At 38.6% G+C, this 18722-nt stretch overlaps 1 protein-coding gene across 1 annotated transcript; it reads right to left on the minus strand.

The window, feature by feature from the left end:
- Positions 1 to 473: 473 nt before the first annotated feature.
- Positions 474 to 18228, minus strand: LOC127854731 (solute carrier family 28 member 3-like). The gene is made up of 13 exons (XM_052389790.1): positions 18001 to 18228; positions 16430 to 16610; positions 14697 to 14952; positions 10855 to 11008; positions 9302 to 9493; positions 8276 to 8437; positions 7140 to 7265; positions 6064 to 6194; positions 4856 to 5030; positions 3070 to 3193; positions 2381 to 2511; positions 1467 to 1647; positions 474 to 597 (listed from the first exon to the last, which is right to left on the minus strand). Exons 1-13 carry the CDS (start codon positions 18226 to 18228, stop codon positions 572 to 574), a joined length of 2067 nt encoding a protein of 688 aa, XP_052245750.1. The 3' UTR covers positions 474 to 571.
- Between the last annotated feature and the right edge of the window lie 494 nt (positions 18229 to 18722).

An 18722-nucleotide genomic window follows, 5' to 3' on the forward strand; every position in this document is an offset into this window, starting at 1 on the left:
TTATCTGAGAAAACCGGTTTTAGTGAAGTTTCATTTTTGAGGTAGAACAGGCTAATCTAGGACGACAATTTCAACCTAAACTGGATGTTCGATTAGCAGATACCTCCTATAGACGAAAATATCGAAAAAGCCGAAAGTGTCGTCACAGATAAGCCTATGAGGACTGAACATTCTAATCTGGGACGAAACTATTTTAGCGTGCATCAAGTCCCATCTTCATAGAGTACGGCTCTTTATAAAAAAATATAATTTCATATTTGAAATATTTAACGTGATTTAAATAAACAGTAGATGGTAGCAAATTAAAAAAAAATGCAGGTAAAAAGTGTTTGACCATCATATGCAATACGTATAACAAATTAACTAGTAAAACAAAAATAAGCTGTGCATAATATTCTCTGCACATCAACAAATCGTAATATCTATCACAATAATTACATGAATGTACATGTTTTTTTTTTGTATTTACGGGTGTGCATAATCTAATTTGACGTAAAACTAGCAGCCAATACTAGAAATGCCCGTCGATGAAGGCGTCGATTCCACGTGGCAAATGCATTGGTATGGCGGTTTACATGTCGGATTTATACAACAGACCTGAAGGAGAAAAACAAACCAAAACATGTACACAACATGTATTCAGCACAATGCAGCATACGCAACAATACACTATTGTTTGTATCGATATGGCGAAGGATATAATTTCATTTGACAACATACTTATGAACATATAAAGTTAAGTAAAACAATTGATAAAATATGTGTACACACATTAGTAATAAATAGAATTGTGTCAATTAGGCATTACTATGATAGGGCCGAGGCAGTACTGTCAGTTTTACTCATCAGGTTAAAGATACCTTTTCACGTATTGGTAAATTGACAAAAAGGTTTCAGATTCGCAAATGTTCGTTGTAGTTATGATATTTGCGAAGAATCAGTAATACTGAACTCCAAGCCCAATTTTGGATTATGTTTTTCTTTCTTTAATTTCATTCTTGTTTTTACTTGAGATATTTAGTTCAAATGTTGACAAATATCAATTTAAAGCATCTCTTGACAAGCTTCAATACATTCCAAAATCTGAGAAAATGCCCTATTGAGGTTGCGTTTGTTTTGCTAGATTTAAACATTTACCTGACTGGTAAAATTATTGTCAAGCATACAATTGGGCCGTGCTCTGTGAAAAGGGGGTTTAATGCATGTGCGTAAAGTGCTGTCCCAGATAAGACACAGCACTCTGCACAGACTAATCAGGGACGACACTTTCCGCTTTTAGGTATTTTTCGTTTACATAAAGGTGTTGTCCCTGATAAGCCTGTGCGGACTTCACAGGCTAATCTGAGAAACACTTTACGCACATGCATTAAACCCCCTTTTCGCAGAGCACGGTCCAATTATATTCGGAAATGACGAAGGAAACTGTTTGGGTTGCCTTCTAATATTTCAATCGATTGTTCACGTACCTGCAATGCACGCGGTCATAAAGCACGCCACATTTCCGGCTATCATGGCCCTCACTACGACCTTGGTAATGTCCTTCTTTCGGTTAGGGGCCATTGCCCCTAAAGCCCCTATCATGATCCCTATAGAGGTCAGGTTAGAGAACCCACATAAGGCGTACGTGGCGATAACTGTCGAGCGATCCTGAAATAGTTGACTGAAGCGTGTAGTGGAGTATTCTATTAGCGGTTTCGTTGTCTCTATATGAGATAATAATTGTTAAATCAATGTTATGCGCGAAACGTTATTATCAAGTTTTTTTTATGCTCTCCGGTGGTTTATAGAGAAATATCGGTGGATTAAAACTGATAATTCACTGTTTCAAACAGTGAAAAATAACAGTGAAAATTATCGATAATTTTTACTGGTTTACTGTGAAATGACGTCATTTTTGACGAAATGACGTAATTATTCCAGCGAAATTTTCCAGTTAAACTCTTTTACAATGTAGAAAATAATCGGTGACAAAAATGCATACAATAAAAAGAAAACTTGTTGGATTTGGTGGAATATCGATTTTGATTCAAATATCCTCTATTTAATTTTCGTTGTCTTCGTGAGTTTACCGATTTAACAATTTAAAACAAACACATCGGAAAATGTTTGACTCTAATTTTTTTTTTTTTTCAAAATAAAAAATCCACGAATGAAGTAAACGTGACAACGAAAAAGTCCTTTTTTGAAAACACAAACGGAAATTCATGACGCCGAATATACCTGAGTTTACAGTTACCAGTCCACATAGGCTTCTGGCCCGTGATGATATGTTCTGTCTACAGAGGTCTTATTGTTAGACCATTCTTTGTTTGACAACGAAAATGCCATTAACTGAATACGCAAATTCACTTGCGTATTAAAAAAGTTTTTGATTACTTACCGATATAATGCCTCCAGCTAGCGTCGTGCCGTTACCGAGCGTTATGCCGTCACTAATGTAACTCCAGGTGGCGTTGGGGTTTGCTGCGTATTTATCGAGGACAGCTCGGTTTTTGATGTACACACTGAGTTCTGAAAAACCAAAACGAGTACAGTTCATTTCCATTGTGGAACGTGTAATTAAATAATTATCTATCGCGAAGTTTACAAATGAAGCATTTCAAATTGACCCTGTTATTAGAAAAGAAATGTTGAGCAAACGAGAAAACTATGCACAATCCGCTAACACGTTAGCATACAAAACAACGATTATGAGTTTTTTACTCCCAAAGAGCAGCAACATAATAAGGCAATTACTTTTAATAGTCTTAATATAATAAAACAGGTTTTGGAAATTCTACTGAGCATAACATACTTTCTAGCGCTACGGTTCCTATCAACAGATTCCTTCACAGAAAGTAAAATATTGTAATACGCTTAATATACGTAGGAATGAAATTTCGTGTTTGTTAACAGATTTTTAATGGACAAGTTAATTTGTGGATTTCTGAATGTGGAAAAAATGAGGAATTTGCACCGATGATTTGCCGATCTGTTTGAGTTAAATTCCTGAATCGTTCAACCCATGCAATCAACAAAAGTTAATGTCCCACAAAAATAATTATTTTAAACTAGCTTTGATGCACTGACCTTTGTAGGCGACGAACTCGTTGAGAAATGTCTTGGTACCAATGAGACTAGCGACCTTGAACACGTCACCTGTGTCGCAGCCCATCAACCAGGGGATCGGGTAGAACAGGTACGAGCACACCAACTGTGGGGGTATTGTATAGGGTCGTGTTCTGGGAAAACTGGGCTTAATGCATGCACACAGGCTAATCTGGGACGACACTTTCGGTCTAAAGTGCATTTTTAGTTGACACATACTTCCTTTAAACGAAACATTCCATACAATCCTAAAGTATCGTCCCCAATGCCCCTATGCGAACTGCCTTGACTAATCTTGGATCGCATTATACGCACATGCATTGCGCCCAGTTTTCTCAGAATGAGCCTCATAATGAAATAGATTTGTACCAACATTCTAGTTATATATGAAAATAAGGGAAATATTGTAAACAGATATTTGAAGGTGGATCTGTTGAAACTTATCGCCTGTTATATGAAAGAATATTGTCGAACTGTACGACATATCCGGTGTTTGATAGATACAAACTCGAATGGTCGTTGTCGGCTCAGGTACTACGTAAAATAACACGGGGCACTCTTAAGTAGACAACACTGTTCCCTGGGTACGGCAAATACACGTTGAGGCACCCCGCCATTGTTCGGGATACGTTTTAGTATATTTTTCGTACCCATGCGATGCTGATACTTTGTTATATACTTAAAGGGGCCGTCCAACAGATTTCACGTTCTGGTAAATTTACAAACTTAAAAAAAAGTTGTTTCAGATTCGCAGATATTCGTTTTAGTTATGATATTTGTGTGGAAATAGTAATACTGACCATTTACCATGCTCTTAAATATCTATTATATGCATCTTTTGATGATTTAAAAACCTGAAAATTATAAAGCGTCGTGCGATGCGAAACGATTGAATAATTTAGAAAGTTCTGTTGTTGTCGTTTTATTTTGGGATACTACGAGGATTGCTTATATAGGTAAAAAATGCATCCGCTCTAAGCTTGAGCATGGATGGTCGAGTGGTCTAGGCGGGAGAATTTTTACTCCAGGACTCCAGGGGTCAGTGGTTCGAGCCCTGTTGAGGGTTACTTTTTTTCCTTTTTTAAAATTGTAATCTTGTTTTTTACTGGAGATTTTTAGTTCAAATGTTTAAGTTTATCAATATAAAGCATTTAATGACAAGCTTCAATACATGCCAAAATCTGTAAGACGGCCCCTTTAAGAGTTCACGAGGTAATTTTAAGTTGTACCTTAGCCGACAACGACCAATCGAGATTTAAAAGGCACCTAATGAAAATACCATTGCTTTCAAAAGAATTGTGACAGAACATTACTTGTTAGAATATGTTAGAAATATCAGCTTTTAGAAAGAACGAGGACGGAACTGTACGGACCAACAGACTGTTATAAAGAAATGTGTCCAAACTGTACGAACAAAAATGCTTTGAACAGAATAGAAGTACACAAGCCATAAGAATGAACACTGTCTTAATTGTTTTGAGCAGTTGAGTCGCCCTTAGTCCGCACAAGCTAATCAGGGATGCCACTTTCCGCTAAAACATGATTTTCGCTAAGAAGAGACATCCATTATACAAAAGATATTATACAAGCGGACAGTGTCGTCTCCGATTATTCTGTTCGGACTACACATGCTTATATTGGACATTTTACGCATATGAATTAAACCCTTATTTCCTGGAACGATAATCATAGAAGTGAACATCAGAAAAAGCACGTACAAGAATATGAGTTACGAGTTACAGGTCTAAACAATTACCAGTACACGTACGGAGAAGGTAAGTTCTGGATCGGTCATGTGGACTCGCTTGCCGAACCATCTGAGCGTCTCGTTGACAAAGTTGAGTATGGCGATGAAGGCGATCAGATTCACGGCGACGTTGGAGATCAGTTTGATGGAGATTGAGGCGCCGTTACTAGCCGCCTCGATGATGTTGTGTTCAGTGCTGGGAACGGAGAATATAATGAATCTCGTTCTGGGAAAACTGGGCTTAATGCATGTGCGAAAATTGCCATCCCATATCAACCTGTGTAGTCCTTACAGGCTAATCAAGGACGCTACTTTCCGATTTTACGTGCCGTCACCTGATTAGCATGTGTGGACTGCAAACGCTAATCTGGGACGACTCTTTACGCACATAATTTGAGCCCAGTTTGTCCAGAGCGTAGCCTATATGGAATGAAAAATGCGGTGTATATTTTCCATACAATCATCGATCGTAAACAAAAATAGTTTGTAATATCGATGATACAATATATTGTTAGAGAGGCACTGGCATTGGTAACCTCGATGTGCGTAAAGTGTCGTCCAAGTTTATCCTGTTAAATCCGCACATGCTTATCGGGGACAATCCTTTAGACCTTAACTAAATTTTTGAAAAGAAGAGACTAACTTGAAACCAAAAATACCATAAAAGCGGAAACAGTCGACCATGATTAGCCAGTGCGGACTGCACATGCAACTTTTGGGGCGACAATTTACGCACGTGCATTATGCCCGTTTTCCCAAAACGAGGCTCATAGATTGCATTGACATCTCGAGAGGTATGCTGAAGGCCGTCCCCATTAATTCACCCTGGATGTAGATGGAGGTTATACGGTGGCATAGAGGTGACATTCACTCCTCTTTTTTTTAATTGCACTCCTCTTTTTTTCTATCTCGTGGCCTCGACTTAGTAACTCGAGGCCACGACATAGCTAACTCGAGATAGAAAAAAGAGGAGTGCAAATTTACAAAAGAGGAGTGAATGTCACCTCTTTGCCACCGTAAGGTTATGATATTCATGACGTTGTTTTTAATGCTAAAGAGTAGACAACTTTTACCGTACCTATTCACTCATGAAAACTGATTAACCCAGCTATTGGTGCATGTTCACATTTCCGTTACGCTTTGCGTATGGAGAATTTTTAGAATCACCATGTACATTGTACACCCTGTATGTTAATCTTAAATTGTGTTATACCGGACATAATACGTACCCCCTGGCCATGTTGTAAACGGCGTCGGCATTGGCTTTGCTCTTCTTGGTTTCCGGCCAGAAGAGCTTTGCCATTGCGAGGGCGGCCGGGGCACTCATCACGGACGCCGACAACAGATGGTTCGGAGAAACCTAATGTGTGCGGTGGTGGAAGATACGGAGTATAAATGATTATGTTATTAATATAACTTGATCGGATACTTGTAATTGAGCAAGATTTCAGCCTCGCTCTTTGAAAACGGGTTTAATGCATGTGCGTAAAGTGTCACCCCAGATAAGCCTGTGCACTTCGCGCAGTGTAATCTGGGACTGCAATTTCCGCCTTTAAGGCATTTTTTGATAAAAAGAAAGTATCTTGTTAGCAAAAATCCAGTCTAGGCGGAAAGTGTTGTCCAGGATTAGCCTAAGTGGACTGTACAGGCTTGTCTGAGACGGCACTTAACGCACATGCAGTAAGCCTCGTTTTTTTTCAAAGAGAGGCTCATTTTAAAGTTCATGTTTGGTCGGCAAAGGTACGACATTAGGATGTATATGGAAAACATGGTGACATTATTTAACTATTATACATTTTTTTCAATCAAAATGAAAATAATATGTAAATACACAAAGACCTGTTCACAGACAGCGCGCTAGACCATTCTAACGAATTCAACTCTAAATGTTAATGAACTATTCACTGTCAATGACCTTAACAAATAACACTGCATACATGGTTGAAATAACTGCGGTGCCTGGCAAACTTAAAGGACAAGGTGAAAAATTCACATAAACAACTGGCCAATGACCTTAAAATGTGATTCTGAAGACACGTGCGAAATTGCAAATAAAAAATATTAGCAACATTCGCTAAAGCTAACCTTAACTGGATTTGTACAACAACGACATGTTCTTCGAATAATAGATAGAGTTAATTCCTTTTGAGGGTAACCACATATAATCATCTCGAACGCATGCGCGGAGCTTAAATCAAATATGATAGGTTGACACATATATAAAATTATGCATTAGTCCCCGTATTCCAAAAGCGTGGCTCATATTTAATTTATAATTCTAAGAATGCCAGACGGTCTGCCTTACCCCCATTAGTATATAAGCCGCCATGACGGACCCAGCGATGGTGGCGAACCCACCGGTGCACACGGCGTGTATCTCGGAGCGCGTCATCTCCTTGAGGAACGGCCGGATCATCAAAGGGGCTTCACTCTGCAGGAAGGAAATACAATCGTGATACATCGGCTATCTCCGGAATCGTCAGTAAGATAGAATATGCCATAAATTCAATAGTGATTATTGGGTTTTCTTCAGAATCTTCCATAAAAGCGGAAAGTGTCGTCCCTGAAATGCCTCACTAGGTAGATTGTAATATCAATCGTCTGCTGATCCAGAATTGACGGAAATGCTTAGTTCACTGCAATTTACGTCAACATGGCGACGCCGCTTAAAAATGTTGTTTGGCTTGACTCATTGTTTTGTTAAAGTCCATTTTATGTTTTGCGATAACTTTCTATTGATAACTGCTCAAATATAATGCAATTACGTTCTATAATAATTATGTCTAGTCAATAAAACAAGATAAGTGTATTTAAACGATGTATGTTTTACCTTAGTGGTAAATACAAGTATATGAATAATTAACAGAAACGGCCGCGGTAAATATGTGAAGGAATAAAATGTGATATCGTGAGAGTTTGTTAAACGTTAGTATTTTATCATGCGCCATTTGTTTGCAAAACGTATTGAACCGAACGAGCTGGTATCTTAGCAAACGTTATAGGTACTTAAAATGTGGGCATAAAAGCATGTGTGTGTGTGTGTGCGTGTGCGTGCGTGCGTGCGTGCGTGTGTGTGTGTGTGAAAATAACAAGACAAAAAGCGTAAAATAGTTTCTCAATAAACCAGTACCAATACATTGTCCAGTATTATTTCATGGATATATTAAATCCAAAAATATTATAATGCTTAGGCATTTGTCACAGGCGTCTGGCGTTATATAGGTCACCCGATTTACTTGACCAATGAAAAGGTTTCCCGCCGCATTCAAACTTTCCTTTTGGCCTTACCTGGCCAATAAAAATATTTCCCGCCGCATTCAAACTCTCCGTTGGCCTTACCTGACCAATGAAAATATTTCCCGCCGCATTCAAACTCTCTGTTGGCCTTACCTGACCAATGAAAATATTTTCCGCCGCATTCAAACTCTCCGTTGGCCTTACCTGACCAATGAAAATATTTCCCGCCGCATTCAAACTCTCCGTTGGCGAGGTGCCGAGGCAGAAAGCGAGGAAGCGGGCGATATGCCTAATGACGAACTGCATGACCCCTGCATAGTAGAGCATCGAAATGAAGGAACTGAAGAATATGATGACGGTCAACACCTGCAAGAGAGGAAATCAGACACGCTTAGGGCAAACAGGGCTAAATGCATGTGCGTAAAGTGTCGTCCCGGATTAGCCTGTGCTTATCATACAGGCTAATCAGGAACGACACTTTCCGCCTAGAATTGATTCCCGTTTAGAATAGACTTCATTAAAATGAAAACTTTTAATAAAAGCAAATAGTGTTCTCCCTGATTAGCCTGTGAGGCGACACTTTACGCACATGCATTTAGTCCAGTTTTCCCAGAACACGGCTCAAAAATTCAACTATCGGTTATTTAAAACAGCGCTAAAACATCAATTAATAAATATGTTGTCATCTTTGGTCACCGCATGGGAAGAGTAAATGGCAAAAAATGCGGTTTACTAAACACATATTTCCTCTCTTCCACTGGGCTGAATGCCTCAATGCATGTGCGTAAAGTGTCGTCCCAGATAAGCCTGTGCGGACTTCACAGGCTAATGACACTTTACGCACACACATTAAGCCCAGTTTTCCACTAACGAGGCCCATATAAGCGTTATCAACCCAAAAATATCAACAGTTTTGAGCTGTTGAGTATTATGTACATAAAGAACAGCGGTTATTATACCGACTATCAGATACTAATGTTAACCTCCTTCAAATACTGTCAAATCCTTATTCTGCGTGCGACATTAATTTTCGTTGATTTCTTGGGTAGACCGATCCACGAATTCAACACAATCTCATCGGAAAGTGACCGATTCAATTTTTTCCCCAAATCAGAAATCCGCGCAATCGAATTTACATATCCAGAAAAACTTCATCGTTTGAAAAACCATAAAATTTCGTATCAAGCAATATGCATGTTTTACAGTAAATATAATAAAATCATTGCTTACCTTCAATGCAAAGAAGTGCATCGTATACGCCTCGCCGAACACGAAGATGGAGCCGGCGTCCGTGTGGGCCAGGAACTCGCTCACGCGCTTGCCGAGCCAATCGAACGCGTTGTAGCCCCACGTGGTACGAAGGATAAGGAGGGCGAAATAGAACTGGAGCGCCAGGCCCCAGAACACCGGCCGGAACTGAACCTGCGGTAAAAGTTATGCAGCTAAATGATGTGGGCCTCGCTCTTGGGAAAACGAGGCTTAAAGCATTTGCGTAAATGGTCGCCCCAGAGCGGGGCTCTTATACAAATGACCGCGTAGACTTATACAAATGACCGTGTAGATCATGGGATTAATGTTGGCGAAGGTATACTTTTTAGTCTATCTTAACTTTAATAGTGTATTAGTCTGTTCCTAGATTGGTTTGTAGGAAAAGCTTAAAACTGTTTTTTTAAACTACCTAGAAGTATATTAACTTCAGGATTATTATAATCTACATATTTGAAAATGAATCAATGAGCTTATTACGGCTATAGAAACAGAACAAAACGAGCACTCACAAACTTTTTTCTATCAGGGATTGATGGCCAAAGATGACCGTGCATAGAAAATATATAATTATGAGAGACGCATACAGAGAACTTATCGTCGTTTATATGTTATATAAGGCAAATGACAAATGGCCTTTACATATCATTGCAAATAATAAGACATTTAACATCAAATCATCATTAAAGCTATGATCAACTCTTTGAAACGGTCAATCATATAATTTAGGGTTTAAATCGATTAAAAAGTCCCAAACCTCACAATTAGCCCAGAAATAATCACAAAACATATATCTTACGTAACAAAAGTTACCTTGGCTACTAATAGCCTCTGAAGATTAAAATGCGACAAGATTTAAGTAATGTACGTTCTACTGTATCTAAAAATCACAAATCAAACTGTCCATGTAATTGCTGATTAAGGCAGCGTCTATGCGAGGATATAGATGAACAGAGTAATATAGGCACGAGTTGTCATATCATACCCTATTTTATTAAACGAGTTCAAGAATTTTGTTAGTAAACAGCCTTTGGCGAGCTTACTAACGAATTTCCTGGACGAGTTTAATAAAATAGGGTATGATATGACAACGAGTGTCATATCTGTTTTATCACATGCTTTTAAATGAGCAAATTAAATAAATATTTACGCATACATAATGATAAATCCCGAATGTTGTTTACATTTCGTGACGTCATTTGACATTGCAATGACATTTCAGCAAAATAACAAAATGCGATTGGTCAATCGGACGAAAATAATCCATTGAAAACGCTTAATAAGTATATTACACATGTGGAAGATAAAAATATTCGTAATGGTTATATTACATGGGAAACAGGGTATGACATGTGATAAAACATTTTTTTGGTGGTTGTGAAGGAGGAGATGTAGTAGAACGAAGAATCTTGCTATTTTGGACGTTTTGTTCTAGACGATATAGCGCAGCAAATATAGGTATTCACTGGATAGTTTGTAAGAGAAGATATTGTTCTAAGAACAAAGTAAAGGCCTACCTTGGACGGTTTGTAAGAGAAGATATAAAACAGCAGTACAAACACGGCCATGCCGAAGGCGGATCTGAGATTGTCGGGGTGGTCTATGGCGATGTCGACGATAACGAAGATAATAAAGAACACGGTAGTGCCTATCACGAGGAACCAGTAGACTCTGCAAGTCAGAGCAACGTGGTATTAAATGTGTCTTGTTCTGAGAAAACTGGGCTTAATGCATGTTCATGAAGTGTCTTCCCAGATTAGCCTGTGCAGTACTGGGCTTAATGCATGTTCATGAAGTGTCGTCCCAGATTAGCCTGTGCAGTACTGGGCTTAATGCATGTTCATGAAGTGTCTTCCCAGATTAGCCTGTGCAGTACTGGGCTTAATGCATGTTCATGAAGTGTCGTCCCAGATTAGCCTGTGCAGTCCGCACAGGCTAACCAGGGACGACACTTTCCGCTTAAACTAGTTTTACCATTAAAGCGGAAAGTGTCGTCCCTTATTAGCCTGTGCGGACGTCACAGGCTATTCTGGGACGACACTTTACGCACATGCATTATGCCCAGTTTTCTCAGAACTAGACACAAATGATCATCTTTCTGGTAAACCGCAGCTTAATGCATGTGCGCAAAGTGTCATCCCAAATTAGCCTGTGAAGTGCGCACAGGTTATTCAGGGACGACACTTTCAGCTTTTAAGGAATATTTTGTTTAAAGAAAGCATCTTCTTAACAAAAATCCAGTTGTTGTCCCTGATTAGCCTGTGCGTATTTCACTGGCTGGTCTGGGATGACACTTTACGCAAATGCGTTAAGGTTAGTTTATCCATTACGAGGCCCATAGCATGTCAAGGTGTATACCAAGTTTCAAATAAACATATAATGTAGTTTTGAAAACGGACTTTTGAGTCATTTTGTAAGTAAGTTTTCTTTGAAATTAAAGTCATTAAACCAATTGGAATGCCAAACATATACATAGAGAATACTAGGTTAGCGTTGAATACAGAGAAGTTTATGTTGCGAGGCTTAGAACGCCGGAAGCGCGAGCCTTGGCGAGCGCTTTCGGTGTTCGAGCCGAGCAACATAAACTCTGTATTCAACGCTAATCTCTGTATTCAACGCTAATACTAGTATTCTATTTATCCCATTTGATTTTTTTAACGTGACATTTAACATAACTAGATCTAATAACCTTAGCCTAACAATTAGTTTAAATCATTCTTAAAAATCGCTTAAAATCTAACGAATGTAACCATGCGTAGTGATATAAATGTATTTGTTCTGGTACGCAAAATAGTCTTAAACAAATTCACACACAAACTGTAAAACAAGTAAAAATATCACCATATGCCTCGATTCAATTTTACGCAGCTTGCGAATTGTAACACATTACGACCGCGAAAAGAAGATTTGACTTTACTATAATTCATTTTATTTTCGAAAGAAAATGATCAAAATCCAATATGGCGGCGATTGCTCCTGACAAAATGATGTCGATGTCAACATAGATTCTACATGTACACTATCGACGAGTAAAGAGACAATTGCAGCGACTGACTTTATTTTGACTTAATATGCAGGGCAATACGTTTTCCGACTTCGGACGACGAATTTAAGGACGCGCAGAACGTGTTTTTTATATACTGTTATGGGTATGCCGTGTGTGATCCATTTCCCCGAGAACGTTAAAATCATTTCCCCGAGAACAGGGAACGACAAAAGTACAAAAAAAAACCAAAACACGTTCGAACTAGTATCTTACCTTTAATTATCCTTTAAAATCCATCTAATAACCCATTTAACTCAATAATTGGCGATTTTGCATCTAAGGTCTTTAATAATTATTTTAGCATAGTTAAATAAAGACCCTCATGCCATCCTATCACTATTTTCAAATGAATTTATGAACTGGATAAACTTTCTGATTCGTCACGCGCTACGTCATGTACTATATGTACATTACTGCTGATATAATGAACCGGAGCAGTTTATCGAATAATAGCCGTTGGTAAACTCGGATGCATTTGCAGATTTCTGCATACAAACATAATTATGTTTAAACTTAAACCATCTTATACTTTACACAGCTCTATGATTAACGTAAATTAAATCGGATAGCAAATGTTGCAGATTATTTATGAATTGTGCGATATTTGTATGGCTTGTTGTACATTCTTAAATGTCAAAAGTATATGCATGGATTGTAAAGAATGCACATTACACGAAATAAGGAAAATGTGATTAATGTCGATATTCAGTACAGGTACATGTGAAATAAGTCGCGTTTATAATAAATCGTCAATTTTTTTCTGGGAAAATTACGAAAAAAGTGTCATTTTATGACGCCATCAATCAGCTGATTCGTTATACGGACGGCGAAAAATTATGTCATATGACTAGATTTAAAGGTTGAACGTCGTATAATTTTGAAGCTAAAGTTTTCTCGACTTTATTAATTATGAAAAATCATTCAGTGATAAAGTAAAAAGTAGTCCGTGCACGTGACAGGTATATCCCACAGTGTTGAATACAGGCTAGTATATTCCATAAGGTGTTATACCGTCAATGTCGCGTTGAAAACGGGATAAATAAACGCTCTAGTTTGGGATTTAAATGACTTTACGATACGTTTTTTTCTTTTAAATGAAATGAAAAGTAACCAAAAGTATAATTTGACAATGTATTATGCAAATAGAGTATTATTTAAAAGCTCAAAAATTGTATTTGAATAGATGTGCATGTTTGTTTCATCGTGATTTCAATCACAGTAAAGACATAAACTGACATCCTGTATTAACCTGTGCGGGCTGCGGGCTATCCCGGAGGATACTTTTATCACATGCATTAAGCCCCATTTTCACAGAGTGAGGCTCATATTGATTGGAATCACACTGAGGAGAAAGTCACCTGAACACCGCTGATATTGACTTAACATTGAGAAGTTAACCTAACTATGCACTTTTAGAACACGTAAATTCAAGATGCATTTTACTGCAAATATATTTTTTATTACGATACTAAAGGCATATTTTCATGTCCACGTCAACCGTTTTGATTAGATTGAAGTGCCATATTGATAAGTTAAATCAAACGTAGGGATTCAGGCAATGTCATTGGAAATCCAATATATATGATCTTAAGATAATATAACTATAAAAAACAATGACCCGTAAACACAATAAACATACACGTTGTTTATATTGCACGCTTAATATTTGCAGAGCGTGTCATTGACCGCTTTATAAACAATAAATAATAGGTGGCTCATGCAAGAAACGCTCTTACTATTTCTCATTTGAGCCTTGTTCAGAGAAAACTGGGCTTAATGCATGTGCACAGTCTGCGCAGGCTAATCAGGGACAGCACTTACCGCCTAAACTTGATTTTCGGTAAGGAGAGACTTCCTTGAAACTAAAAATACCATAAAGGCGGAAAGTGGATTCCCTGATTAGCCTGTGCGGACTGCACAGGCAACTCTGGGACGACACTTAACGTACATGCATTAAACCCAGAACGCGGCCCATTTAGACATTAGTTACTTGGTGTACTCAGACGGACGATGTAGATTCTTAAACGATAAAAACTCGCCAATATTTAAAGTTACACTTGCCATCATAGTCCCGATTGTTTCAAAACGATTCACAAAAGTGTGTTTATTTCGAAGTTCATGACAGAAGATTCAACATTAGCGATATGCAGTATGTCCAGGCGTAGTGCGCTTTTCAGATGCATCTCAAGTTTAGGGAAACTTTGGCATGCACTGGGTGGGGGCCAACCCGAGCCGACGCGGTAATAATTGAGTCGACTAACCACTGCGCTTAATAGAATCGCCGACGTGAAAATCAAATACAAATGCACCTACATTGTTCCAACTTTGTCATGGTGCGGAAGCCGCTCAAAGCGCTCTCGGATTTTCTCGGACATGCGCGCGCTGTCCCAATTCCGCTCCAGAGATTTGTCCCAGGAGATCTTGGCGGCCGCAAAGCACGCGACGAAGACCGTGAACCAGAGCAGGCGCACCATTTCCTCGTCGCTCTTGTCGAAGAACTTGATAATAGCGTAGAGGAAGTATGCCGTGTATAGCATCGTCAGCACGACGGCCACCACGATCCAGAACACTGAAAGGAAATGTGTTGTTTGTCAACGATTAAACAGTTATATTCAGTGTGCTAATTATACGTCCATCTAAAAGCATCGAAGCGTTCATCGTCGTTATCATCATTGTTATCAAAGCCTTTATAATCATCGTCATTCTCCTCATCATCATCATAATCGTCATCATGATCATCAACATGACAATTATCATCATCATGACGATAAATAGTCTGATTATTGATCATTATCACCTCCTCATCATTATCACCATCAGTCATCGTCATGGCCATGACCATAATCATCATCATTAGCGTAATATTTACGATGATCAATACGATCACGATCACCAGAATCACAACAATCATTGTGGCGAGCCAGTCGAACCCGACTAGGTCTAGGTCCGACAAAATAAAGTTTTGGGGCAAGTCACTGCAATACACGCGTCACGTTTACACCTTTATTTCGTCTACATAAACAGTGCCGCCGACGACGCCGACGTGAACAAGTACTACGTCGACAATGACGTCTACGACGGTTATGGCAACGATGACAAATGCGAAGACTATGACGAATATGGCGATTATAAATGCGTTCTAATTGACGTTTCTGACATATATCATCCAACGAACAATCTTTGTGACGTTAGTGACGATTGTGACGGTTATCTGTAATTAACAATGCGAATGAAGTATAATAAGCAAATGACAATCTTTCATGCAGAATCTAAAAACATGTGCGTAATAATAACATATAATATTATAAAAACTACACAACATTTCTCTCAACTGATACAATATCACATAATTGAAATGAAAACTATATTCCATTCACAAATGACTGTGTGGTTTTCCTTTACCCTTATTACAGAGTTAATTAATCAGACTTAAATAGTCGCTCAAACCAAAAATGTATCAATTAATTTACACGTGTAGACAAAATGCAAAAAAGATTTATACAAATCAATAACCATAAAATAACAATATTAACTTACTGAACAATGCCTTCTCTATCCCCAAAAATGTATATTTCGTTAATGAGAAACACAACCCACTTGTTTCAGAGTCTTAACATGTTCTGCGGGCTTCGGGCGTCGTTTCAATCGGACGTAAACTAATTCTAAATAAAACCATGCAAATTATATCATTTTGACCAATCGAATTCTAGTATTAGCCCCAGCAACCACTTCTAAATATACCCCTTACCAAATTTGGAGTTCTGGAAATGCCATGACCATATTCGGAGTGTCAAAACTTCAAAGAATTGATAAGCATTATATGTGACACAACAATTAAAAATATATGGGTGGTCGACATTGCCAGTCCCGGAACACCGTTATTGTTATATCATCATTCTGCTACTTTGAACAATGGTGGCAGTCTGCAACAATCATCATAATAATTACTATCATCATCACTTTCACAATCTAAGGTCTTCATGACGCTGGTCATCGTTAGCATCAGCATAATCAGCACCACTACGATCATAGTAACAAACACATACCAATCTTATTCATCCGGAAGTAGTTCCAGATTGCTCTCTGTGCAGTCCCCACCGCTCGGGCCAGCTTGTGGTCGTACTCGTCTTCTTCATCATCGGAACTTTCCTCGTACTGATCAAGGTCGAATTCGAGCTTCATCCCGTCCCCCTTCGGGACAGCGTGCGTGACCTCGTCCGGGGATCCCTGTAGTGGCGCATTATGTCCTTTTTTAATTGTGATTATTTCTATATGCAGTTTGTTTCATGTATACATGTATTACTGATACGTGGGGAATGCTGGAGAGAATCGCCCAGAACCGAGACGCCTAGATGAAGCTGTCCAAGACGGAACCAGAGGCGAAGATGAGATGATACGATATTAAAAGAACTGAATAAACGTGGTATCTATATATTACGTTTTTGTATAATCATTTTATGCAGAACATTTATGTAAAATACTCATCTACATGTAATTATGTATATCATTTGTCAATCTGTTTCCGTATAGATTAAAGGGGCCGTCCAACAGATTTTGGCATGTATTAAAGCTTGTCATTAACTGCTTTAAATGCTATATATTGATAATTTTAAACATTTGAACTAAAAAAACTCCAGTAAAAAATAAGAGTACAATTTAAAAAAAAAAAGAAAAAACCTTAACCTCCATAGTGCTCGAGCCACTGATCCCTAGAGTCATGGAAGTTTAGAGTAAATTGTCTCCCGACTTTACCACTCAAACATCCACGCTCACGTCAAATGCGGAGGCATTTTTTTTTTATCTATATAAGCTATCCTCGTAGTTTCCCAAAATATCGATTCGCGTCGAACGACGTTTTAATCTGTTGGACAGTCCCTTTAAATGGATTTTGCTATGGTAGTAGAATGTGAAAACCATGCAACAAATGGCTTCGAAGTTTTCATAATCAGCTAATCTGCTTATCGGATTATGTCAAAATAACGATGAAGATTCTGAAGTTTGGGTATTATCCTGAAAAGCCTTGATAAGTTAAAAATTATCCGTGATCTTGAAAGCGTGCTTTTGCAATGGTTCGTACAAAAGACCATACCTATATGTATTGTTCATACGGCTACATATGCCATTGCAAAATAAAAATATATATTCAGTGCACTGGTAAAACGGGGTTTAATGCATGTGCGTAGGTGTCGTCCCAAATTAGCCACATGCAGTCCGCACAAGGTAGTTAGGTACGACACTCTTTGCTCTGATGGAATGTTTAGTTTAAAGAATTTTCTTCTTTTTCAAAATCCAGTTCAGGTTGAATGTGTCGTCCCTGATACGAACTGCACAGGCTTATCTGTAACTACACCTACACATGCATTAAGACCCGTTTTCCCAGAATGCGGCTCATATATGTATATATATCTATAGTATAATGCCAAAAAATATTGGATGTTCAGTCTTGAACCCGGGTTTAAGGAATTAATGTGCAAACGGCACTTTGTACCCGGGTTTAAAGTCTCTTCATTATATAGTTAACTGTTAAACCGTGGTTTAAGGAATTAATGTTCATTTCGCTTGCCATACTACTGAATAACTCATTCTATGAAATAAATTAATATTAATATATGTTTACCCTCTTTCTGATTCCATTCGCCTGCAAAATTTCAACAGAAACGTCGTTCATATGTGCTCCCGTCGATTGCCGACCCTCCCATGTGCCGTCTTTGGCGTCGTACGCCGGATTGTCCCGACCCCGCGGACAGCTTCCGGCACCGTCGTAGCTAGGAGGGTCGCCCTGCACCCTTCGAATGGACTTCAGTTCAATTTGGACTTCTTTTGCTTCAGGCCTCTTTTGATCCATGATCTTTTGCTGGTGTAACTGAAAAGAAATTGGTTAAGTGAGAGCCTCTTTGTGTGAAAACTGGTCTTAACGTGCGGACTGCACAGGCTTATCTGGGACGACAATTTACGCACATGCATTAAACCCAACTTTCCCAGCAAGAAAAACGTATAAACCCAGCACAATATTTTCAGACTGGTGAATAGTTATATTAAAAACCGGACCAATGTTTGTTTTAAAATGATTACGCATGCGCTCTTAATCATCAGAGGACATGGTGCGCGTTAATAAGCGCATCACTAACTCGTGATTCGTCGATCATCTCCGGAATCCCCCGTAAGATATGCATTTAAATCGCCTTCTGCTCCAGAATGCGGTGTCATTATGCGATTAGGCGCCCCTTGTAATTCGAGATAGTATCAAAACCAAGGAGCTAACAATAAATCATGTTTTTTTTTTAAGATTACATGAAGTACAGCTGACTACTGAGTTAAAGAATAGCAGCATATTGATTG

Source organism: Dreissena polymorpha, chromosome 13 (assembly GCF_020536995.1).
Source record: "Dreissena polymorpha isolate Duluth1 chromosome 13, UMN_Dpol_1.0, whole genome shotgun sequence".
NCBI classification, from domain to species: domain Eukaryota; kingdom Metazoa; phylum Mollusca; class Bivalvia; order Myida; family Dreissenidae; genus Dreissena; species Dreissena polymorpha.